Source organism: Marmota monax, unplaced genomic scaffold (assembly GCF_021218885.2).
Source record: "Marmota monax isolate L192 unplaced genomic scaffold, Marmota_monax_Labrador192_F-V1.1 WCK01_AAM20220418_F8-fsc00020, whole genome shotgun sequence".
NCBI lineage: Eukaryota > Metazoa > Chordata > Mammalia > Rodentia > Sciuridae > Marmota > Marmota monax.
In genome coordinates, this window is record NW_026692912.1 from 18,108,791 (window position 1) to 18,135,033 (window position 26,243).

Consider the following 26,243-nt stretch of genomic DNA (forward strand, 5'->3'; position numbering starts at 1 on the left):
CAGGGTCTTGCTAAATTGCTGAGGCTGGTCTTGAACTTGGGATCTTCCTGCCTCAGACTCCAAGTGTCTGTACAGGTACATACCAGTGAGCCAAGGTCATTAGGTTTTTTTTTTTTTTTTTAAAGAATTTTTTCATATTTATTTGTTAGTTTTCGGCGGACACAACATCTTTGTTTGTATGTGGTGCCGAGGATCGAACCCGGGCCGCACGCATGCCAGGCGAGCGCGCTACTGCTTGAGCCACATCCCCAGCCCCAGGTCATTAGGTTTTAATTTACATTTCCTTGATTAATAAAAATTTCTTTGCTGATCCATAATGGGAGGGGGTAGGGAATCATAAAGGAACTTTTGATTGTGCAGAGGGGAGTGAAGGGATGGGAGGGGAGGGTGGGAAAGGATGGGAAGGACAGTGGAATGAGATGGACTTTATTATCTACATACATGTATGATTATACTACCACTGTGACTGCACCATGTATAGCCAGAGAAAGAAGTTGTGCTCCATTTGTGTACAATGTGTCAAAATGCATTCTACTGTCATGTATAACTAATTAAATTTTAATTTTTTTCTTTGATTAAATTTTATTTGAATTAAAAAAAGTGAGAAAAATACTGATCCTTCAGATAATATAACTAAACAGACTAAATGTTTCAAAATCTGTCCAGTTCATGTGTGCACATAATTTTAAGAATGTTTTAATTTAAAAATTGGAAAAATAATAGCTATATAAATAAAAAATGAAAGAGTACTTACTAGCAAAATACAGAATGAAAAATGATAGGTCCTAGGGAAGTTTCCAAAATTAAAACTTGAGTTTATAATACATATAGAAAAATTCATGACTTTTTCAACATCCAGCAGTATTTAGTAACTTACATTTTTAGTACATTAAAAATTTATCATCGTTATGGAACTGTTTTATCATGAAAAAAAAAAAATCCAAGATTCACTTTTCACAAATGTACTCAAAAACAACTCCTCTCTTACTTTTGCCTGATTATGAATATTATATATAGAACTCTTAGATAGCTTAGAAAGTTGCAAAGAAAAAAATAAAAGACACTTGTAATTCTGCTGTAGAGAGGTAAACCTTTTAGACATTGGTAAATTTCTTGCTATTCCTTTTCTGTGCATATATGTATATAGACTTCTGACACATAATATAATTTTATTTACATACTTCCATAGTGAATTTTCACTTATCATAAGAATCTCCCTGTGTCACTAAAAATTCATTCTAAACAATTAAATTTCAGTAATATGCACATAATTTTTTTTTTTTTGTACTGGGGATTGAACCCGTGGGTATTTTATCACTGAGCCTCATCCCCAGTCCTTTTTGTTATCTTATTTTGAGACAAGGTCTTGCTCAGTTTCTTCCACCTTGTGATCCTCTTGCTGTAGCCTCCTGGGTCGCCACACATGCACACAGCACAATTTAAATCATCATTTCCTCACTGAAAGATATTAGGATATTTACAAGCAAAGAATTCTATATGATAAATATATTTTAAAGTGAATTTTAAGCATAATTTCTTCACAATTCTTTACCTGATTATTACAATTACCAATAATAAGTGCATCAGCCAGAGACAACTGTCCCACAATCATGCCCTGCTCCAGCAATGGGGCTCCCGTTTCAGCAAGGCGATTAGATGTGATAACAATGGTATTATCGTCATTTAACACCATTACAGGATCCGCCTAAAGAAAAAGCAAGAAGCTGATGGTGAGAAAAAGATCACTATAATAATTTATTTCTTCTTCTTGACATATATCCACAATAAAAAAACATATACCATACGGCCATTTGCTTATCCATAATTAGTAGTCTTTCTTTCCAAACACTGACCTCAATGAAAGCTGCCACTTCTTGAAGCACCAAGTTCCATTCCACTTGATCTTCAGTATTAAACCTGTGAGTATAATCCTCAATTTCATCTGACAATTCCTGATTTTAAAATACCACAAAGAAAAGAGGTTACTAAAAACACACATAAAAATACATAGCTATATTGTAACATTCTTGACAGAACATGATATAGTTCTCATAGAGGATATACACAGTTCCAATTATAATTGAAAACAACAAAAATTGCATGGTTTTTGCTTCAAAACATCAAAATGATACACACAAATAAGATCTTTATAGAGCTACAATGCCTACTTAGCACTACATCAACAAAAAATTTATTAATAGAAAAGTCTAAAGGGAAAAATTAATGAATTTTAATGTTAAATAATTTCCAATAACAAATTAGAATTAATTAATTAATTAATTTGAAAAATACAGGGCTGGGATTGTGGCTCAACAGTGGAGCACTTGCCTAGCACATGCAAGGCACTGGGTTTGATCCTCAGCACCACATAAAAATAAATAAAATAAAGGTATTGTGTCTAAACACACACACACACATATAAAAAACATATAAAAATACATAGCTATATTATAACATATATACACACACACACACACACACATTTTAGTAGGTCATGCTTGAAAAACAACTATTAATATGCTGATGAAACCACTGGTAGTAAAGCAAGCTGAGTTTGGTATGCAAACTGTGAGTACTAAGTGCATCCTATATATATATATATATATATATATATATATGTATGTGTATATGTGTGTGTGTTTTAAAATGCTTCCTGATATTATTTGGTTTTATATCATACTGTATTTTGGAAGGAGTAGTATTAGTAACTGGAGGTAGAGGAAGAATGAGGAGGATTATACAGAGCTATTTCTGGTGGCTTTGTGAAAACTAGTAGGTCATACTTGAAAACCAAATATTAATATGCTGTTGAAACCACTGGTAGTAGAGCAAGCTGAGTTTGGTATGCAATAACTGTGGACTATGCAATAACTAAGTGGACCCTCAAGACAGTTAGCTTTTAAGCACCTGAGTGAATGAAGGACAGAGTGATACAGATAAACTAAAAAATTCATTCACAATACTGCTATAAAACTTTATAAATTTTTTTCAACCTAACCTTTCAATCATTTTCTCCTAAATAAAATATTTCAACTTTGTTTACATTTCTCAACAATCCACTGATGGGCTGTAAAAGTGTAAAACATACTGAAGGGACAAAAGAAAATAAGATAATTATCTAAGAGCAGTGTAAAGATGTTTAAAATAAGAAGAGAGGTGGGAAACTTTTATCATTACTTTTGTCAGAGGGTACTGTATTTTGAATGTTGTCACTAGATATATCAAAATTAGCTTAGGGGTGGGAGTAGCTCTGTAGTACAGCACATGTTTATCATACATTTAGCCCTGGGTAAGATCTCCAGTACCATACATATGCACAAATTAGGTTAGCCTACGATATTGAGATTGAACCGGGGACCTCATGCAAGCGAGGCAAGTACTCCAGCACTGAACTATACCCTCGGAACTTTTTATTTTTTATTTTCAGACAGGGTGTCACTAAATTGCTGAGGTAGGCCTTGAACTTGTGATCTTTGTGCCCCAACCTCCCAAGAGCTAGATTACAGGCATGCACCAGTACACCCAGTGTAAAATCCACTTTTAATAAAACTATTTGTATACAAATAGAGATTAGGATTTTTCTTATTTTAAAGGATGTTACCTTTACCAGATCCTTCACAACATCCATTTTGTTGAGAAGAAGACAAACTACTATGAATCTTGCATAGTATCGCAGTTTCTTGACTACTAACTCGGGTCTATGGCAGATAAATAGAAAAAAAAAGCTCATTAAATGAAAACAGAATACATGATTTTTAAAATTTTTAAACTTTCTAATGATTTTAAAAAACTGTCATTTTTTTGGACAGTTACAAATATTGCCACATAGAACAACATGGCCTTTCAAACACAGTTCTTCATGATTCATTAAGTCATCATTCATGTATTTATGCATTCAACAAATATCTATTGAGAACGTAGGTGATTAAGGCACTCTGCAGAATGCTAAAAATACCATGATTAAAATACAGAGAGAGGAACAAAGCCCCTCCTTTACAGACCTTAGAGACAGAAAAGTACTTAAAATACAGAGGAGTCAGACACTTAAGGCACAGAAGAGTAAACAGGATGGCAAGAGGAACAGACTACTACTAGAGCCCACAGTACTGGGTCTTGGGTGAGAAAAGGATTCCTGGGGAAAGCAGTAAATGTTTAGGACTATAAAGAAGAGCAGAAGACTACAGGCAGGAAAAATATGAGATTATAGTAGTCCAGGAAGAACATTCTTGGTCCCATTTTTATGACATCAATCAACCAGCTTCTCATACTTACTGTTTATATGACAGGCCTTTTCCCACACTTCTACTTTCCATTATCTGTGACTTTTAATTTAAGTGAATTTTTTTTATGAGTAGTATATAGTGAGGTTCTTTTCTATCCACTTTGGACAATCTCTGCCTTGTACCTGATGTACCCAAACCATTTACATTTAATGTTGTCAGTGTTTTAGCTGGGTTTGTCAACTACCTTGCACATTACTTTCCCCATTTGCCCTCTCTGTTTTAGAGTTCCTCTTGTTCCTTTTAATTAATAAAGCATTTATAGTATTCCATTTTATATCCTCTATTGACTTCTTATTTATACCTCTTCTTTGTTATTGTACCTTCAGTGGTTGCTAGGAGTAGCAATATGCACTAACTTACCAATATTGTACCTGTTCACACCCGACACTTCACACTTACCTCTTATCAACTCAAATGTGACATTTCCAACTTCTACCTCCTGCTTTCTATATCCCACACCAAAACTACAATAACCTTACAAGTGTACAATTTCATATATTTTTGACATTTTCCATAGTAAAAAAAAATCTTTCATTCAGGAGTATTTAGAAATGTGAATACTAACTGACAAATGCATTGATTTTTTTTTTTTTTAAATATGTAAAAGAATTTTATTATTGTGTGTAAATTCAATACCTTTAATAACAATGCAATGAGAGTTTATGATATATGTAGAAATGAAAATCATAAGAGCACAAGGGGAAATAGCAAAAATGAAATATACTTTGGTAAGCCATCTGAATTTCTTTTTTTTTTTTTTTTTTTTTTAATTTTTTATTGTGGGTTGTTCAAAACATTACAAATTTCTTGACATATCATATTCCACACTTTGATTCTAGTGGGTTATGAACTCCCACCTTCACCCCATACACAGATTGCAGATTCACATCAGTTACACATCCATTGATTTACAAATTGCCATACTAGTGTCTGTTGTGCTCATTGATTTTTTTTTAAAGCTTTGTTTTTTTTTTTCTTATAATGGACTCACACCATCATTAGAAGATGTTTCCTAGAAAATGTATTGAATTTTTTTGTAGCAGATTGATTTTTCAATTTCACACAGTTTTCATATAGCTTGGAATAATTTATTTTCTTATTGTTGTGTATAGTTTTATGCACACAGAATAAGTTCTCAAATTTCACTCAAACCTTCTTATAACTTTTCGTTTTAATATATAAATTATTAAATATGATATATCAAACTTTTCATGTACATTAGACCATTTATCAATTTCCCAATTTTTGGTTTATTATACTGTTTTAGTATTGGGCATATGCAAGTTAAGAATTTTTATATTATCTTGGGTTGTTGCTTTTATTTTTATACAATAAACTTCTACCCTTAATAATATTATATATTTATGTTAAATAAATATATAATTCACTAAAATTTCTTTTTCTTAGGAAATTTTTCATTTTCTCTTTTCTTTGCACTTAATGTTTCTAGAGAGTCTATAATTAACAGTATAATACTGTGTTTTTCTAAAAAATATACACTGAATATACACTGGTAATCTGTCATTAACTAGAAAGTTCTGATCACTTTCACTTACCATGATTACCACTGTATTTGAATTTGTGTTTATTATTTTGTGCTATACATTTTGGGAATTTTCTCCTTTCCTGCATGCTATTATACAATATATAAGTCCCTTTCTCCCTTCTATTTTTCCCAAATTCTCCTTATATTTTTAAAAATTCTTTTCTTAAAATTTTTATTAGTAAACTTTTCTTGACTCCATGCTTCTTCTAAACTATAAAAAGGATTTTATAAGAATGATTTAGTTCTTTATCCTTTTTCAGAATAAATCACGTTACATAGGATTTTATTCCCATTTTAACAACCCCAATCAGCCATTATCACAATGATCACTGTTTTACAAAGTCTTGTTTTAGTAAGTAAGGGGGTACTGTTTTTCTCATGGATCCGTACTGCACACCATCCCTTTCTTCTAGCTCTAACTTTCCTCTTCCTTGCTCTTTTGCCACCACACCCCACCATCTCTTACAAAGTTGTCACAACACTAGTCACAATAAAGAGTGGACAACCCTCTTTCCTGAAACTGAGCTGTCCATTTGAAGGTATGACTAGTCTATGTTAGTCAGCATGTCTATGTGTTTTCAGACAGAAAGTATTTTAGGTTATCTAGCCTACCACCCTGTCAGAAATGGAATTCAAAACAAAAAGAAAATCAGGAGAAGGATGACATCAATTCCTACTTGAACTATTAATGACTAGCCCTTTAATTTTTGATAAAAATATAGGTTCTATGAATCTATATCACAGGTAATACAACCAGCAAATTTTCTATAAAGGGCCAAAAAATAACTATTTATCTATTTGTTATTTTTATCTGTTCTAATTAGTTGTACATGAAAGTAGAATGCATTTTGACACATCATACATAAATGGAGTATAACTTCTCATTCTTCTGGTTGTACATGAGTTATACCAGGTCATGTAATCATACAAAGATTCATTCTACTATCCTCCCTACTCCCATACCCCCTCCCCTCCTTTCACTCCCCTCTGTCTAATCCAAAGTATGTCTATTCTTTCTTAGCTGCCCCCATTTATTGTGAATTAGCATCCGCATATCAGAGAAAACATTTGGGCTTTGGTTCTTTGGAACTGGCTTATTTCACTTAGCATAATATTCTCCAGCTCCATCCATTTACCAGCAAATACCATAATTTCATTCTTCTTTAAGGCTAAGTAATATTCCATTGTGTATAAATACCACATTTTCTTTATCTATTATCTGTAGAAGAGCACCTAGGTTGGTTCCATAGTTTAGCTATTGTGAATGGAGCTGCTGTAAACATTGATGTGGCTGCATCACTGCAGTAGGCTGATTTTAAGTCCTTCAGGTTTAAATCTAGGAGAGGGATAGCTGGGTCAAATGGTGGTTCCACTCTGAATTTTTCTGAGGAATCTCCAAACTGCATTCCATAGTGGTTGCACCAATCTGCAGTCCCACCAGCAACGTATGAGTGTACCTTTTTCCCCACATCCTTGCCAACGTATATTGTTGCTTTTACTCTTTATAATAACCATTCTGACTGAAGTGAAATGAAATCTCAGTGTAGTTTTGATTTGCATTTCTCTAATTGCTAGAGATGTTGAACATTTTCCATATATTTGTTGATCCATTCTATTTCTTCTTTTGTGAAGTATCTGTTCAGTTCCTTAGCCCATTTATAGATTGGTTTTTTGTTTTTTTGTTTTTTTTGGTGTTAAGTTTTTTGACTTCTTCATATATCCTGGAGATTAATGCTCCATCTGAGGTACATGCAGTAAAGATTTTCTCCCATTCAGTAGGCTCTCTCTTCACATTATTGATTGTTTCCTTTGCCATGAAGAAGGATTTTAGTTTGATTGCATTCCATTTATTGATTCTTGATTTTACTTCTTGCACTTTGGGGGTCTTGTGAAGGAAGTCAGTTCATGAGCTGACATGGTGAAGATTTGGGCCTACTTTTTCTCCTGTTAGGAACAGGGTCTCTGTTCTAGTGTCTAAGCCCTTGATCCACTTTGAGTTGAGTTTTGTGTAGGGTGAAAGACAGGGGTTTAATTTTATTTGGCTACATATGGATTTCCAGTTTTCCTAGCACCATTTGTTGAAGAGGCCATCTTTTCTCCAATGTATGTTTTTGGTGCCTTTGTCTAGTATGAAATAACTGTATTTATGTGGGTTTGTCTCTGTATTTTCTATTCTGTAGCATTGGTCTATGTGTCTGTTTTGGTAGCAATACCATGCCATTTGTTACTACGGCTCAGCAGTATAATTTATGGTCTAGTGTTGTTAAGCCTCCTTAACAAAGCAATAGATTGCTTTGGCTATTCTGCGTCTCTTATTTTTCCAAATGAATTTCATGATTGTTTTTTCTATTTCTATGAAGAATGTTATGGGGAATTTAATAGGGATTGCATTAAATCTGCATAACGCTTTTGGTAGTATGGCCATTTTGACGTTAATTTTCCTATCCAAGAGCTTGGGAGATTTTTCTTTCTTCTAAGGTTTTCTTCTATTTTTTTCTTTAGTGTTCTGTAGTTTTCATTATAGAGATATTTCACCTTTTATTAGATTTCCAAATATTTTATGGTTTTTGAGGGTACTGTGAATGGGGTAGTTTTCCTAATTTTTCTTTCAGTGGATTTTCTTTCACTGATATATAGGAACACATTTGATTTATGGGTATTGATTTTTATATCCTGCTACTTTGCTGAATTCATTTACTAGTTCTATTAAGTTTTCTGGTGGAACTTTTTCAGTCTTATAAATATAGAATCATGTTGTCAGCCAATAGTGATACTTCGAGTTTTTCTTTTCCTATTTGTATCCATTTAATTTCTTTCTTCTAATTGCTCTGGCTAGAGTTTCAAGATGTTGAATAAGAGTGGTGAAAGAGGGCATCTTTTTGTCTTTTTCTAGTTCTTTAGAGGGAATGCTTTCAATTTTTCTCCATTTAGAAATGATGTTGGCCTTAGGTTTAGCATATATAGCTTTTATAATGTTGAAGTATGTTCCTATTATCCTTTAGTTTTTCTAGGGTTTTGAGAATAAAAGGGTGCTGTATTTTGTCAAATGTTTTTCCTCATCTATTGAAATGATCATATGATTCTTGTCTTTAAATCTATTGATGAGATGAATTATGTTTATTGATTTCCAAATGGACCTTGCATCCCTGGGATGAGCCCTACTTGATCATGATGCACTCCAGATAGTGACTATTTAAAGCTTTGCAGGCCATATATGGCATTTCTTGTACATTTATATTTTTATTTTTTTCAATTTTGTAAAGTGTGATAGTATTTCTAAGTTGTCAGGAGGTAGAAAAATCAGGCAAGCAGACCTAGTTTGCTGACCCCTACATTAAATGATCATATAGAAGCGAGTGGGTGACTCCATTCTCAAAAACACTGTGTAGAACTGCAGCAAAGCACAGATTAGTTTCATCAATGCTATGCACTCATTTGTGTGAGAGGCCACCCCCACTGCATCTGAAAACCAGAATCACATCCCACAGCCCTACTGGTGACTGCAGATGAAACCTTCACTGGAAAGGGCCACATCAAGTCCTCTTCATCATGGGTCCCACCCTATGAAGTGCCAAAGCCTTTTACTTTAGATTCATGTTTCTTATTTAAAAAAAAAGAAAAGAAACTTCAATACTGTCACCCCTAATGTTAAAATCATGTTGTTCTTAACTAACTATGGATTCCAGAGTTCCAGTTTTGTCCAGCCTGCCAGGCCTACTACTTGTAAGATGTGGACTCTTTAACTTCACATTTATCTGGAGTGTCTGTTCCTCCAGGTGGCTCCTTGCAACATTTCTCCACATCTCCTGTGGGCTCAGATACACCACCACCTCCACATCTAACTCTGCCCAGGTGCAGATTTGGCCATTTACAAAAGTCAGGGCTTGCGGCTCCCAGAATGAGTGACTATGTGATAATATCTCCTCTCCTAAGCAGGATGGCAACAGAGTGGGATGTTCTGAGAGCTGCCTAAGCTTAGTGACAGACCCTCACCTCGGTGAGTGCTGGAACATTGGCCTCCATATAATCCTTAGGTGCTGAAGCAGTGCAGGAAAAACTTATTTCTTTTGCAGGGGGAAGATTTTTGCCTTTTAAAAGAATTGTAAAATTCTGGAAAGCCTTTTTTTTTAAAAAAAAAACACCTTTATTTTACTTATTATTTTTTTAATGTGGTGCCAGGGCTCGAACCCAGTGCCTCACACATATTAGGCAAGCCCTCTACCACTGAGCCACAACACCAGCACTCATGGAAAGCCTTTTTATTTGGTTTAATCTAGTGGCTGCTGATCTCACTTTTAGTTAGCAGCTGTTGCTGATCGCTACCTTAACTGGTACCCTTGCCCCTGTAAACTAAGAAACAACCTTGCAAATGAACAAAGCCCTTCCTAAGCACACAGAACAAGGTCAAGGTTTTACATGCAAGATTGTCCTTTGATTCTAATTTGTTGGTCTAAAGCAAGAAATGTGGTCATTCTGGTTCCAAATACTCCTAGCTCTGCTAGATAATGTATTGCTCTAGAGGCAGCAAAAGAAAATAATTCAGATGTGATATTTGCTATTAAGTAGAAAATGACTGCAATAAATCAACCTGTTGGGTGTTAAGCCACAGGGCTCAAGGACAATTTCCATTTTGGCACATAAGAAAATTCAGAAAAGTAAATTACACAAGGTCTATTGCTATTGCTTAAAATAACTCTCTGCTTATATGTATTTTTTTAAATACTTATTTTTTAGTTGTAACTGGACATTATTATTTATTTATTTATTTATTTATTTATTTTGAGAGAGAGAGAGAGAGAATTTTTTAAATATTTTATTTTTTTAGTTTTCGGTGGACCCAACATCTTTATTTGTATGTGGTGCTGAGGATCGAACCCAGCGCTGCGCGCATGCCAGGCAAGCGCACTACCGCTTGAGCCGTATCCCCAGCCCCTTATTTATTTATTTTATGTGGTGCCGAGGATCAAACCCAGGACCTCACATGAGGTAGGCGAGTGCTCTACCGCTGAGCCACAATCCCAGCCCCTGTATTTTTAATTCTAATAAAATGTTACACAGCCCTTTTGCATATTTTAGAGGTACAATTTAAATTAAGAATTTAATTTAAGACAAGAATTAAGACAAATGGGACTGGGGATGTAGTTCAGTGGTACAGCACTTGCCTCACCTGCATGAGGTCTAAAGTACAATAGAAATAAAGACAATAGATCATGAATACAAAAAAAAAATACAAAAACAAAAATATTGGAAAAAATATACCTGTAGAACTGTAGTATGTAAATATGTAAAAAATATTTATAAAAAATATGTAAATCACAGCATAAGAAAACCTGAAAGAAACGTAACTGATGGAACTTCAATACGGGATGAAATAAAGGGATGGCAAAAAGACACCAAGAGGCAAACTGAAGTACTTATTTGAAACATCTAGTCTTTCTAGTGTTTAGAAGTGCACAAGGTATGTTAAAAGTAGGGGTGGTAAATAAAGGATTTTGTAGATATCTTGCTAAAATTCATAATGAAATACTGTCTTTTGGAGATGAAATGATCAAAACACTTCTCCAAGTAGTACATATTATATTTGTGCTGGTTTAGGGAGGAAGAAGGAAAAGAAAATGCAAAGGGCTTCATAACAATGTATTTTCTGTGCAGCAAGGTTGGCCATTGTCCCTTAAAAAAAAAAAAGAAAAAGAAAAGAAAGAAGAAAAGACATCAGGAGAAAATATAGAATTCAGCATCTACAAATCATACTGTATCCACCAAACTCCCCTAGACCAGTCACAACAAGATATGCAAGGAAATAGAGGGGATTTATCAGACTGGGCTTTCCAAAAAACACTGCTGTTCAGCAGTGTTTAAGTTTAAACAATAGTCAACCACAAAAGTTTAACAACAGTCAAACACAAAGCAGTTTAACAATAGTCAAACCACAAAGTTTGTTTAACAATAGTCAACCACAAAGCTGCTCTAGAAAAATATATCAAAACTGTGTTTCCTTCTATTGCTAAGAAGATATAATCTTTTCACTACATAACCACCATGAGTCCTTTTGCTGGAAGTAGAGAGAACACACAGACATTCTGAACCTGAACTTTCTCCTCCAACAACTCTTGGAATATTAGCAACAAAGACCTTCCAGATCCTTGATTTCATCCACAATTCCATTCTTGCCTAAACACTGTGATCCACCTATGTCCCAAATATGGCTACAACCCCAATAGAAGATAAAACTTTTGAAAGGGAACTAGCACACCTTCTTTTTTCTCTTTCACCCAAGTACTTGCCACAGTGCCAGATACAAAATTCTGCTCAATAGATTTCTACAAAACGGTGAATTCCATATGATTTTCTTTTTTAAATAGTGAAGCTATACAACTGTAAAAACAGTATTGGGTTTACAAAAGAAAATTCAAATGGCATCAGAACTCTTTTCTCTGGTCTTAGAATTAAGACTACACAGGCTAAAAAGAACAAAGACTATTAGCTAAGGCTTACTTTGGAGTCAACTCTTTTCTAAGAAATCACTGTGACTTTTATCTCCTATAAAGGAATAACCCCAACCCTCCTTTGTGCTATGACCCGGCTCTGGAATTGTGACATACATTATAATATCTATATTATTGCTTTTAGGTGATATATACCCCTGCATGCTTTAGAAGGCCTGCTCCATAGCAGACAGTCAATAAAGCCTACTAAATGAATAAAAGTTATAAACAAATGTGTGCTTTTCTGTACAATTTCTACACAGACTATAGACTTTGATTGTCTTATCCTCATCTTTCTGAAAGCAGAGTAGATACATACCTGTCCTCTTTATTGACTTGAGAATAATAAGATCTTTGTCTAATAGCAGAATAGAAGGAGAAAGCCTCATTCAGATAGCTGGTCTCAGATGTGCGTAAGCTGTGAGAAAAAGAATATTATACATGACTGAAACTGAAGCTCCACACTATGATAAAGACTTATTCCATATTACTTATTTATCTACAGGGGATGGGAATGATGGTCCAAAATTTGAATCAGCAAGGCATAATCACACCATCCTTAAAATGTATAATAATAATAATAATAATACTCCCCAACCCACTCCCAAGATTTTTGGATGCCAATCAAAGTACACTTCTTTCTCACTCTGTGAAAAGACCCTCCAAACAACATTCTATCTGGTTATATCTGCTCCTAGAACCAGATCTTCCATGACGTTCCCCAAATTCATAGTTGCTTGAACACTGACCCACTTTAATTTTCTTCCTCACAAACTTCATTAAAGGAAAACTCACATTAATCTTCACTGGATGTTACTGAGTTATGTTCTGAGCTTTAGTATTTCTAGTTTTACAAGGCACTTTTAAGAGCATATTCTATCCAAGAGAGTGATTTTGAGGGCAGGCATTTTGGGTGACACACCAAAATGTAGGAAAATGGACTTTGCTATCTTTTCACTTATAAATGGTCAAAGTCATTTTTATTGTAAAATGATATCACTTCATGATAATGAGATTTAGATTCCTAAAAGGAATCTTCTTTCTTTGGCTCAAGGGTGAAACTGCAGAGATATTATTCCTCTGTGAATATAATCCAAAGTATTTTCATTTACCTCACGTAACCTTTCAAATATATCCTATAAGTATGCATTTTTAAAAGCATCCTTCAAAAAAATAATCACTCATTCATCATATATATGTTATGCTTCTTCACAGTATCACGACTTAGAAGAAGCCATAAGAACAATAAATTCATTCAGTACTAATCAAAAGTTCTTCCAAAACCTTGAGAACAAAACAGAACTTAAAAAAAAAAAAAAAAAGTCAAGGTCACACTCCTTAAAGTCTGACCAAATGAAATGTTACAACAGGAGCCCTTGAAGCAAGTACTACAATTTGTATTACGGAAGGCCATTTCATGATACTGTGTTGACTGATCTGTTCTGAACCAGATTCCATTCATAACTCAGTGTCTAGCAAGTGAGTAACTATGCAGACTCCTGCATGCTGTCTCCTCAGCAGGGCAACACTTGATTCTCACCGTTAGCAAGTCACTTACTAATAATGGTAGTATAGCTGCCCGATCTTGGAAGCGATTTCCCCTATTTGCCACCGCTTCAAGCCATACCGATTATCCAACACTTGTCTGTTTTATATGAGATAAGAAATAGAAATAACAGATTATAAATTTTAAATAACCAATTCAGTAAATTCAATGGGATAAAATACCAATCAGCAAAGCTCATGAATTTCTCATGAGATTTCAACATAATCATTCAACTAAAAAAAGAATTTGTTAAATATCTATTTCAAGTAAATTGAGATACAAAAAGAAACTGCTCTGAGCTATGCCCATGAAAACTGGAAGCAACATCCCCTCCCCACATAGCTCTGGCCATTAGACTTTAGGATGAAACCATGGACCATCCCACACCAGTTAGAGTTAATCTAACATTCCAGATACAACATTGTGGTTAACAATCAGATAAGAACACCGAATTTTAGCTTGGGATGGTGGCACTTGCCTATAATCTTAGGAAGTGGGGAAGCTGAGGCAGGAGGATCACAAGATTTAGACTAGACTTGGCAATTTAGCAAGACCTTCAGGAACTTAGTGAGACCCTGTCTCCAAATTTAAAAGAATAATATGAATAAAGCTGGGGACATAGCTCAGTGGTAAAGTATCCCTGGGTTAGATTCCCAGTACAAAAACAACAACAACAAAACCCAAATCACTACATTTTAAAATCTTAAATAAACAGGGAAAAACTCCCTTTGCTTTGAATCATGAAAGTGAAATAAACTGTTTTAAAAATACCAAGATAAAAAACACTAGTTAGATAGTTAAAGGTCAAAACTGCAACAACGATAAAACAGGCCTACCCTCTCCCTTAACTATATAATTCCTTTACCGATGCTGCTGCTGGAACTTCCAGAGTTTGGTGTAAACATCAAAAGTTCTTCCAAAATAGGACTGCCACTGCTTCTGACCATATTGTGGCAAATCTCTGTAATAACAAAAAAGCATATATTAACTTTAAGTCTCTTCAGCTTTTTGGAAATTCTCTCCTGTGATGGTACAAACTGGATAGATTTAAAGTACGTGCATTTAGTTTTTTTTTTTTTTTAAATTATAATTTTTGGAGCAAAAACTAGTTCTATGACAAAAGTCCAGGTCACTTTCTTTTCTAGTCACCCCATTACCTCTCACAGCTCATGCCCAGTGTCCTTCGCAGGTACCTCTCCCAGGAGGATCCAGCACTCTTCTCCTTCCCTCTCCCTTGGTGATCTTATTTATGCTCACATACACACTGATAACTCCCAAATGCTCATCTTCAGCTAAGACTTCAGCAGTTTGAAAATGCAGCCTTAGAAGTGTTTTAGAAGTGAGTGTGTAGATAAATGGTTACAGTTCTCAACTCCACCATCCTCTTCTCATAAGAGAAATAGAATTCCTGTCCTTGGGGCTGGGGTTGTAGCTCAGAGGCAGAGCACTTGCCTAGAATGTCTGAGGCCCTGGGTTCGATCCTCAGCACCACATAAAACTAAATAAGCAAAATAAAGGTATTGTGTCCATTTACAACTAAAAATATTAAAAAAAAAAAAAATCCCTGTCCTTGGGCTTGGTGACTTACAGTACATGCCCTTGAGAGACAAACATTTGCTAAACATGAACTGAGCTTGGCCATATTAACCTGCTTTGGTCAGTGAAATACAATTGCAAGTTATCTACTTCACATCTGAGGAAAAGATGAAGAGGAGTTTAAGATTCAACATTTTCACTCTACCCTTAACCTAAGATCGATTGCTCTTCAGTTTGAAACACAGAATGACACTTAATGGAGCCTCAGAACCACTGGCATCGTGTAGCTAACATGGGAGCTAGAAATAAATCTCTATTGAAATAAAGCATAAAATTTGGAGGTTGTTATAGCAACCTCAGTTAGGGAAAGCTACTACAGAAACTGGTAGCAGGATTAGGTTACTGCCATAACTCCTAACACAGACACTGGCATTGGACTGAAGAAACTGCTACCAAAGACTGAAAAACAAGAACATATATAACACAGTGGTAAAATTACATTTGCCTGCAGTTACCTCAAAGGCAGGTAATGAGACTGAGGAACTGTGGATTTATACAAAGAAGTCAGGAAAATGTATGCAACTAGCCCCGGGTGCTATTAGTTGCACTTAACAAAATATAAGGAAAACAAATTCAACAAAGAACTGGCCGTGAGAAGTTGAAAAGGAAAAGGAAATCCACACACTCAAGAATTTTCAGGACTGAAACATACAATCACTAATGTTCAACTATAAGACACAATTGAGATGCCAGGTATAAATGCCCCTTAAGACTCAGCCTCATCCTCAGGGCAAAAGCCCTTCAGTTAAAGACTCTAACTGCAGGTGGCCCCCCACATTCACATATTGGGACAGGACAGATCAGGGAAAACACTCCAAGGATTTGGCAGACTTGTAGAAGCCTGATAAGCTCAAGTACCTGTGATAAGGTCTAGAAGACAGAAAGAGATGTCTCAGAAACCATGGGCATAGCTATTGGTACATGGAACTAACTTGAATGAACCAGTCAACTACATTTCATGAGAGTTGTGCAGCTGAAAGTCACCTGCTCTATAAAGGGGCCATACCTATTCCCATCCTACTCTGAGTTGTCATCTCATTTTTATTGAAAAATGTTAATGAGTACTTAACAAACATATCCATCTTTATTTTAGTGGTTAATTCTTTTTCTTTTCTCTCCCTCCTCCCAGTACTAGAGATTGAACCCAGTCCTCATGCGTGCTAAGCCAATCATCTTCCACTGAGCCAATTTCTCAGACCTTTTAAATTTTTTTTTAAAATTTTGATACAGGTTCTCTTAAATTTGCCAAGGCTGGCCTCAAACTTGCAATCATCCTGCCTCAGCCTCCCAAGTAGTTGGGAATATAGCCCTTTTCTGTCTTTTTAAATAAATCCATCCACACAATAGCATTGTCTTCTAAAAGACTTAAAGGTTTGATTTTCAAATTTAACACTCATAAAGACCAAACTGGGTTTCAGGCATGTTTAATGAATTATGTTTAAATGATTTTTCAAAATATGTCCTTTTTGACCGACATGGTAGAACTGCAAGTGATGCCATAATTTTCCCTATGCTTATATATCAGATCTTTGTTTTATTCCACTAGTCTTTCTATTTTTTCCTCATCATTTTGTTAGTTAGCTTTATAATAAGTTAGCTTTATAATAAGTGTAGCATGTTTCTCTCTTTTTTTAGGAGTACTTTGGCTATTCTTGGTTCCTTATATTTCCATATGAACGCAAATTTTAATATCAGCTTATCAAATTCTACAAAAAACCTTAATGAGTTCTAATGGGAACTGCACAGATCTAGAGGTCAATTTAAAGAACTGACATTTTTCATAATTTTGAGTATCAACAGTAATTCATTCCATTTATGTTGAAAATATTGTTATTTTTCAAATTTGAAATTTTTTTCCATAAAGGTGTTATATTTCTTGGTTCACATTATTGAAAGGTATTATATTTTTGTGAAACATACCACTGAATTGTATACACAGAACTATATGGTATTTGAATAATACCTCAGCAAAACTGTCCTTTAAAAAAAGAAATTAAAAAAAAGCAAAGCATGATCTCTGTTTTCTCTCCAGAATCTATATATAAAAAAATAAAAAGAGGTAGGCAATCAACAGATGAGAGATTTCAACAAATTTTTGGAAAAACAACATGTGATGAAGAAATACCATTGTTATATCAAGAAATGTCAATATTATTACTTCCTGTCACTCAAAATCCTGGCAGGAAATAGAGAGCACCCAAATGAGTCACTGAGAAGAGTTTAACAGAGGGAGAAGGGAAACCACCAGAATGCTGATGTGCCCTCAGGCCACTTTGCCACACCCGGTGCCAGCTGCAGCTAGGCAGCATTTAAGCAGTGAGCACAGAAAGCATCCATGCTGGCTCCCCTGGCCCTCCATGTCCTGCAGGTGCACAGCAGCCTGTTGATTCAGCCATGAAGGTCAATCTCTCAAGTTAATCAATGAGGCAAAAGGATAAAAGGTAGGTCTGGAGGGACAACCTCAAAACGTCTAGCCCTGTGATTCACAGAAGAGAGCAGAAAAGCTGGCACCTTAGAAAAACCGAAGAGGGAAGAGGAGCTAAAAAGAAGTTACAAAACATCAAAAGGAATTAAAATGTTTCAAACAAGGATCCAACTGAAGGAATACATAAGAACCATTTGCTGCTGGGCCCATATACAGTGTAATCCCTGCAATTTAGAGGGAAGGCAGGAGGATTCAGGGCTGCCTAGGTAATTTAGCAAGACCCTATCTCAAAATAAAAAAAAAAGAAAGGGTGGGGTGTAGCTCAGTGAGAGAACATACCTGGGTTGAATTCCCAATATTACCTGTCGTGTCCTCCCCCCAAATCCCCACCTGAAATGCCAATTACCTCTGCAGTTATCCTCCTAGGCACAGGGAAAGGAACAGAGAGGGGAGGGAGAGGACCAGAGGGCAGGAGGGGAGAGGTTTCTCATTAGAGAAACTGGATAAACTTCTCTTCTGGCATTGACTGATTAGGGTGGGAGTGGGCCCAGAATAAGGTCAGCCGGTTAGCATAAGGCACATCTCTCCATTGAAAACAGGGCCTACATAAACAGTGACCTTGGTCAGACTTTCTATCGTGTCATTCTTCAATAAGAATTGGTTAGATGTTGAAGGAAAGTTTGTAACATGACAAAACATAATTCAGAGAACAGGATAAAAAGCAAAACAATTCAAATTATTATTCTCAGAATTTATACATTCATAAAAATAAGAGAAAAACTCAATGAGTGAAGAACTCAGAAAAAAAGAAGTTGAAAATTTTAAAAATTATTGCTGAAATAATACTTCATTGGAAGACGGAAATCTACTAAAAAGCTAAAGGGAAAACAATGAGATGGAAAAATACAAAAGAGATAATCAATAATAGAGTGCCACCCAAACAAATTATAGAGCAAAAAACTAAAGGAAGAAATATCTACAAATTGAGGACATACCAAGTAGCAAACTAGAGAAATGAAAAATGACCCATCTTCATGACATGCAGAACAGGAAGAACAAACTACAGGACATAAGAATCAGACTAGCACCAGGCTTTTCATCAGAAATGCTGTATTAAAATAATACCCCCCCCTCCAAAAAAAGGGGAAAACTGCTTTCAAAGCTTATTAATCAGGTAGAAGGAATAATAATGAAATTTCCAGGCATGGAAGGACTTAGAAGAGCACCTCCAGACACCCATTCCCGAGAAGTAGCCTGAGCAAGCCGGGCTCAGTGGTGCATAGCTGTAATCACAGCAACTCAGGAGGCTGAGACAGTTGGACCACAAGTTCGAGGCTAGCCTCAGCAATTAGCAAAACCCTATCTCAAAATTAAAAAAAAAAAAAAAAAAAAAAAAAAACATTAAAAAGTACTGGGAATGTAGCACAGTGGTAAAGCGCCCTTGTATTCAACCCCTAGTACCAAAAAATTAAAGAGAGAGAAGTAGCCTGAAGAAATGCTCCACCAAAATAAGAGAACTGGTAAGGTGAGCACAGAATCTAGAAAGAGTAAATCCAACCCACAAGACAGTGTTGACAAAGCTGATCAATCCTAGGACACTGTTCTAGCAATTTGTATGTAGTACATAATTTAATCCAAAAACTATAGAAGAAAGGCAAAAATGACTTTAAAATGGCACAATTTTAAGTAATAAATAGTGTTAAAATGAGTGATTGCATTTAAATTTGAACCTACGAATGAATGGCTTCGAGTTATATGTTGGAGTTACAGAGAAGGAAAAGTAATCATTGTTCAATTCCTCGCCCTGCAATATAAAATATTTAGTGATATGTCAAAATGCTGTTTATTATTCATTTTCAACTATTAGAATCCACATACAGAAAAACACACAAAATATTTAACTCATAAAACTCTAAGTACATGTTCCAGAAAATGTAAAGTTATAACTGACAAAAAATTAAGGACAGAAGAAGAGGAGAAAAAAATGAAGAAAGTAGTAGGAGTGATAATTTCCTCATCTGATTAAATGAGGAGCAAAGAAATGCCACAGAGATAATATGAGAGTTGAGAGACTGGCCTGGCTGCTAACTGTCTGTGTGACTTGAGTAAGCAGACTCTCTGCTACATCTGTAAAATAGGAATACAAACTGAGCATGCCTTATTTGAAATGCTTGAGGCTAGAAGTGCTTCCAACTTTGAATTTTGGAATATTCATACATATGTAATGAGACATGTTGGAGACAGGACCCTAGTCCAAATATCAAAGCCGTTCATGTTTCATATACCTTACACACCTAGCCTAAAGGTAATTTGATATAATTTTTAAATTTTTTTAATAGCTTTATTTATTTATTTTTTAAAAAATGTGGTGCTGAGGATCGAACCCAGTGCCTCACACATGCAAGGTGAGCATGCTACCAGAGAGCCACGACCCCAGCCATAATATGGTCTTTTATTTTTCTGAGATAGGGACTGACTAGGCTGCCCCAGCTGATCTTGAACTCCAGGGCTCAAGCAATCCTCCCATTGGACTTGGCCAGTGGGCTGCTAGTTTTTATTAGATAGATACTACTACTGCTGTTATTTCTATGGGAAGCTGTAAGCAGGAGAAAGGGTAACTTTGGGGGCAAATGAGATCTTCATTTATCATGCCAGAGTGTCAACAGAAAACAGACAAACTGGTAAATGAAGAAATAGTGATATAAGCGTATTAACCTGAGAAATGGAGATAAACACCAGGAAAAGTGAAATCAGAAGCACTCAGAAGTGTTTGCCTCTAAAAACCAGGAAAAGGTGAGAAGGAGCTCAGAGCACTACTATTTGTTAGCATGAGCTCTTTATATTATTTCGCTCTACTTCCTGCAGTGCTGGGGATTGCATCCAGGGTCTCCTGCATGCTAAGCACACACTCTACCACTGAGCTACATCCAGCTCTCACCTTTCTGAAAACATATGCTTTTTTATTTTTTTTACCTTTATTTTGTTTGTTTATTTTTATGTGGTGCTGAGGATTGAACCCAGGGCCTCGCATGTGGTAGGCGAGTGCTCTATGGCTGAGCCACAACTCCAATCCCAACATAAACTTTTTTAAAACAAATTTTTTTTAGTTGTAGATAGACACAATATCTTTATTTTATTTATTCACTTTTATGCAGTGCTGAGGATCAAACCCAGTGCCTCACACGTGTGAGGCAACTGCTCTACCACTGAGCTATAACCACAGCCCAACATATGCTTTTTTAATCATGGAATTATCTTTTCATCCATTTTAGAACTTTATAGACATTGTATATAATTCAAAAGGCACAAAACATCCAATATGCATTGGATGATGAAGTTTTCTCTACTTCTGCTCCTAGTAACCCTGTTTTCCACTCTAGAAGTTCTCATTTATTTATTTATGAATATATATAATTGTGTGTATGTGTATATGCATGTTACTTCCAAAAAGAAGTTTTCAACAAATACATTTACACTAAGAAAAAAAGTTCAAGATGAAAAGAACAATCCATGACCTAATCAATTAAATTTAATATATTAGTATATTTCTTGCCAAACTTTTTTTAGTCATATGTGTTCTCTTGCTTTAAATAAATTGTTTCTAATGTTAGGTGTCCATAAATATTAGTAATCTTTGCCTAAAGCAAAGGACTTTAAAAAATTATATATTATATATATATATATATATATATATATATATAGTCAATGGACCTTCTTATTTTATTTATTTGTATGTGGTGCTGAGAATTGAACCCAGTGCCTCACACATGCTAGGCAAGTGCTCTACCACTGAGCCACAACTCAAGCAAACGGTTTTAAAGACAAACTTCTTGTACCTAATTTTGTGGTTATCAAAATAAAAACTGACAGGTCAAACGAAAGTGCTAGCTTTTGAGGCATCCTTGAGAAAGCCACTGAACAGAATTTGTGTAGCTAGTTCAACCTGCTATGTTTTGCTAGAAAGTGTTTTAAATGATGAATTGGGTGCAGTGTATTTTGACAGTTGTACATGGGTAGTTCACTAAGCCTATAATATCATCACATTCTAATTTATGATTTTCTGTTTAGTTTTTATTTCTTGACCAGTAGCTATCAGTCTCCAAATATTTTTTCCCCAAACCAGCATTTTTTTTTTAATATGTCCTCTTGATCTGCTTACCCAGATGTTTTTCAAATGCTGCAAAAATTTGGAGGGTTTCATCTTGACATTTTCTATTCCAATTTTTCTGTTTCTCCATAAAAAAAAATATTGACAATTCTTTAGCTATATCTTACTCATTTTTTTTACTCCAATTTTACTATTTTCTCTTGGATATTGAAAGATCATCTTCAATTTGTCAAAAACATACTAATTTAATGTCGTTAAGTAGTTATCAGTTCTAATCTTTGTCCTTGATGTGAATTTTAATCCTGATACAGTGTTTTTGGTTTTCTAAAAGTCCTTCTTGCCGTTTTGATTTTAATTTTTGTTTCTGATGGTGCAAGAAGTGGAACCCAAGTCTCAAGAGTGCTAGGCATGTGCTCTACCACTGAGCCATGATCTACGGCATATTATTAAAGAAGAAAAGTTTACAGAATTTGCTTAGTTTCTATTGTAGATAATTTTCAGAGGTCTGAGCCTTGAGGAAGGTGTTTTCTCCCATGTGGGTGTGGGTGGGAAGAGGTAAGGGGGAGTGACTGTGTTTTAGAATGAGCCCATTTGGAGATCTGATTCCTTTTCCTAGAAGAAAGTCTGAGCAGGTCAGGCGATTCTGGCTAGCTCATCTTCCCAGAGCATGTTTCTTGGGCAAGGAAAGAGGACAATCAAATCCACTCTCAGCTCTATACATGGACTGCAGCTCCTAGAACAATTAGTCCAGCAGGTTTGTATCAATTAGCGTCAGAGCAGCTGGATAAAGGTGAGAGCTCATAGTTCAGCTCTCTGACACTCTGAACCATGAATACATGGAAACCTACCAACTGCCAGAAAATTCTTTGTCTTTCCCAAAGAACTGTGCCTTATTCATGGGTTTTATAGCTCTCAGCATATACAATGTCAACCGTGCTAATATTTCTTTATTAATTTTTAAGAGTAGTAATCTATATCTCAAATACACAATTTATAGAAGAGCTGGTGATGATTTTGTGATTGAAGATATTATCAGTTAACTTTTTTTTTCCTTTTTTAAATTCATTTTTTTAAATGAGATAGGGTCTCACTATGTTGTCAAGGCTTGCCTTGAACATCTGGGCTCAAGTTATCTTCTTGTCTTAGCCTTTTGAGTGGCTGGGACTACAGGAGTGTGCTACCATGCTCAACTTCAGCTACTTTTTGCTGCATAATAAACCACTTCAAAACTCAGCAGCTTAAACTGGGTATGGTGCACATGCCTGTAATCCCAGCAATTCCAGAGGGTGAGGCAGGAGGATGGCAGTTCGAGACCAGCTTCAGCGATTTAGCAAGACTCTGTCTCAAAATAAAAATTTTACAAAGGGTTGAGGAAGTAGCTCAAAGGTAAAGAACACCTGGGTTCAATCCCTAGTACTGTAAAACAACCAGAACAAACAAAAACAGCAGCTTAAAACAAAACCACTGATTAGCTAGTGATTTTATGATTGGTCGTCTGAGTTAGGTTTAGGTGGCCAGTTCTACTGGTCTCAGCCAGACTTCACTCATATAACTCAGACAGCTAGCGGTCAAGGGTCTCCCTCAAAACTAGCATTGCCTGCTTGGTCAATCACATGTTCTTCATCATCCAGCAGGCTAGCTTGGTTTGGTAAAATAATATGGGGGTTGGGTGCAAGTGTCCCAAAAGAGGGCAAGCTCTAATGTGTGTTTTTCTTTTAAGTCCTTGTTTCATATTTGCTACTATCCTATCAGTCAAAGCAAATCTTGTAAGAAGATCAGAGACAGTATGAGAGGAGACTATTCATAGCTATGCATCTAGGGAAGGGGACTGTTTTTTTTTTTTTTCTTTAACAAACATTATCAGAGATTTTATGCTTCTTTCTTTTTTCTTTTTTAAAATACGACAGGGGAATGCATTACAATTCTTATTACACATACAGATTTGTATAAAGTATATTCACGCCAATTTGTGTCTTTATACATGTACTTGGTTTTTTTGCATTACAATTCTTATTACACATATATACCACAATTTTTCATATCTCTGTTTGAATATAAAGTAGGTTGACACCCAATTCGTGTCTTCATACATGTACTTTGGATAATGATGTCCATCACATTCCACCATCCTTGCTAATCCCCTGCCTCCTCCCTTTCCCTCCCTCCCCTCTTCCCTATCTAGAATTCATCTATTCGTTCCATGTTCCCTCTCCTTACCCCACTATGAGTCAGCCTCCTTATATCGGAGAAAACACTCGGAATTTGTTTTTTTGGGATTGGCTAACTTCACTTAGCTTCTCCAACGCTATCCATTTACCTGCAAATGCCATGATTTTATTCTCTTTTATTGCTGAGTAAAATTCCATTGTATATATATGGCATATTTTTTTATCCATTCATCCACCGAAGGGCATCTAGGTTGGCTCCACAGTTTAGCTATTGTAAATTGTGCTGCTATAAACACTGATGTGGCTGTGTTCCTGTAACATGCTGTTTTTAAGTCCTTTGGGTATAGTCTGAGGAAAGGGACAGCTGGGTCAAATAGTGGTTCCATTCCCAGATTTCCAAGGAATCTCCATACTGCTTTCCATACTGGCTGCAATCTTTTTTTTTTAAATTGTGGTGATTCATAATTATTTTCTATATTGATGAAAAATTATCCATTTTCAGTAGTCACAAAATAAACAGAATCATGACTCAAATTTATAATTTACATAAGTGATTTCATGAACTTCTAAAACTCTAATCAGATTTCTGACAGTTATGAATCATTTCCCCCTTCTAGAAAGATAAAGATGGCTCTCACCTTCTGCCCACCTGTGGCCATCTCTGGGCTTAGTTCCAACATGTTTCCGTGTGTAGTTAATTATGCACCTGAAAGTGTTCACAGTGAGACTGCACTAACGCTGCAGCCTGTGAGGCCGAGCCAAGGGGGCTGGAGTACTGTCCTGGTAGGAAGGCAGTCAGGCAGACAACTTTCTTTTTTATTTTATTGTGTTTTTGTATTGGGGACATTGCTATCATTAAGAATAATTTTTCTGTGCATGTTAAGTGTATGTATGTACTTAAATATATACACTGTGTGTCACAGTGCCTGGCAAATATCTACCTTTCTGCACCAAAAGTTAAGACAATGGATAAGAAAGCAAAAGTCTTCCTGTGTAAAAATTTTCACACATACCAAGAATTGGCTAACAATTGCATTTTTAATTCACTTCTATTATCCTTGTAATAAGTAAAAATCCATTTCAGATTACAGAAATAGGTTAACTAAAGCTATTGGCTTCCCCATTTATTTCAAGGTTTCATGTCCATGTGGCTCTCTGGTGAGAGGCTGTTTGGGAGGACCCAATCAGATGTTTCCACACGGAAGCTGCTGCTGGGCTCTTTAGACTCCACGCAGCTGCTGTTAGGAAGCTGTACTGTTATATAAAAGCATCTGTCAGCACCATCAACTGTTTGACAACTGACAATTATTGGGAACCTCTTTAAAAGTATAAAGTGTTTTGGCAAATTTTCAAGAAAGAATTTGCCTTCAAGTTCCTTTGAGTTTCTTAAACTGACAACTGTAATAAACTCAGGAGTATATCCTGTTGAGGAGGACATAGAACCACAACCAATATTTTATTTCATGCCTGTATATTTCAGATGTGTAGCAGAAAGTAGAAGAGGAGAAGAGACTTTTGTGTGAGGGCTAAATTCACAGAGTGTGACTTAAAACCTCAAGCAAGGTTCTTACAGTAAATGTATTTTCTGATCTGTAGCTATGATCAATGTTGCCTAAATTTTCTGTTTTCCACAAAAGAATTCAGAACATCTACCCTTCCAGTCTAAAGAATCAGCTGTATAGACAGCAGTTTTGTTCACCCTTTCTCTAATGAGACATACAGAGGCTAAATCACAAATTGCTATGAGTTTAAAATTAACTCAGGTACATTATAAAGAGTTTTAGACAAAATTTTCTACTATTCAGAGCTTGACTCTGGTTTTGGTCATTATGACTGTCAGTAGAGATAGGAAATTAATGGTCCCTGGAACTAAATTACCCCATAAGCTAAATGACCTTATAGTTCACATTTGCAAAGGCACCTATGTTATAAATTGGCTGCACATATTCTTTTTCAAAGGCTTTAGAGGAAAGTGAAAGTATGGCAGTAATCTCACTCTGTAAATCCTCAGTGCTATCAATAGGAGTCAGGAGACTAGGGCAGGAAGAAATGATCAAACCTGATTCTCAGGGATGTTTCAATGTAG

At 35.6% G+C, this 26,243-nt stretch overlaps 1 protein-coding gene across 11 annotated transcripts in view; it reads right to left on the reverse strand.

Annotated features, from left to right (window-relative positions):
- The window catches only part of Scai (suppressor of cancer cell invasion), a 167,545-nt gene that overhangs the window by 53,463 nt on the left and 87,839 nt on the right, over positions 1 to 26,243 (reverse strand). For all 11 annotated transcript variants that reach the window (XR_009227442.1, XM_058581747.1, XM_058581748.1 and 8 more), the window contains 6 exons: positions 14,726 to 14,821; positions 13,873 to 13,959; positions 12,634 to 12,732; positions 3,602 to 3,698; positions 1,854 to 1,952; positions 1,553 to 1,705 (listed from right to left, as the gene is read on the reverse strand). Coding sequence is in view for 10 of the 11 variants with exons in the window: in XM_058581747.1 (XP_058437730.1) it covers positions 1,553 to 1,705; positions 1,854 to 1,952; positions 3,602 to 3,698; positions 12,634 to 12,732; positions 13,873 to 13,959; positions 14,726 to 14,821 (631 nt within the window). In the remaining variant the exon portion in view is untranslated. The remainder of the gene's footprint in view (positions 1 to 1,552; positions 1,706 to 1,853; positions 1,953 to 3,601; positions 3,699 to 12,633; positions 12,733 to 13,872; positions 13,960 to 14,725; positions 14,822 to 26,243) is intronic.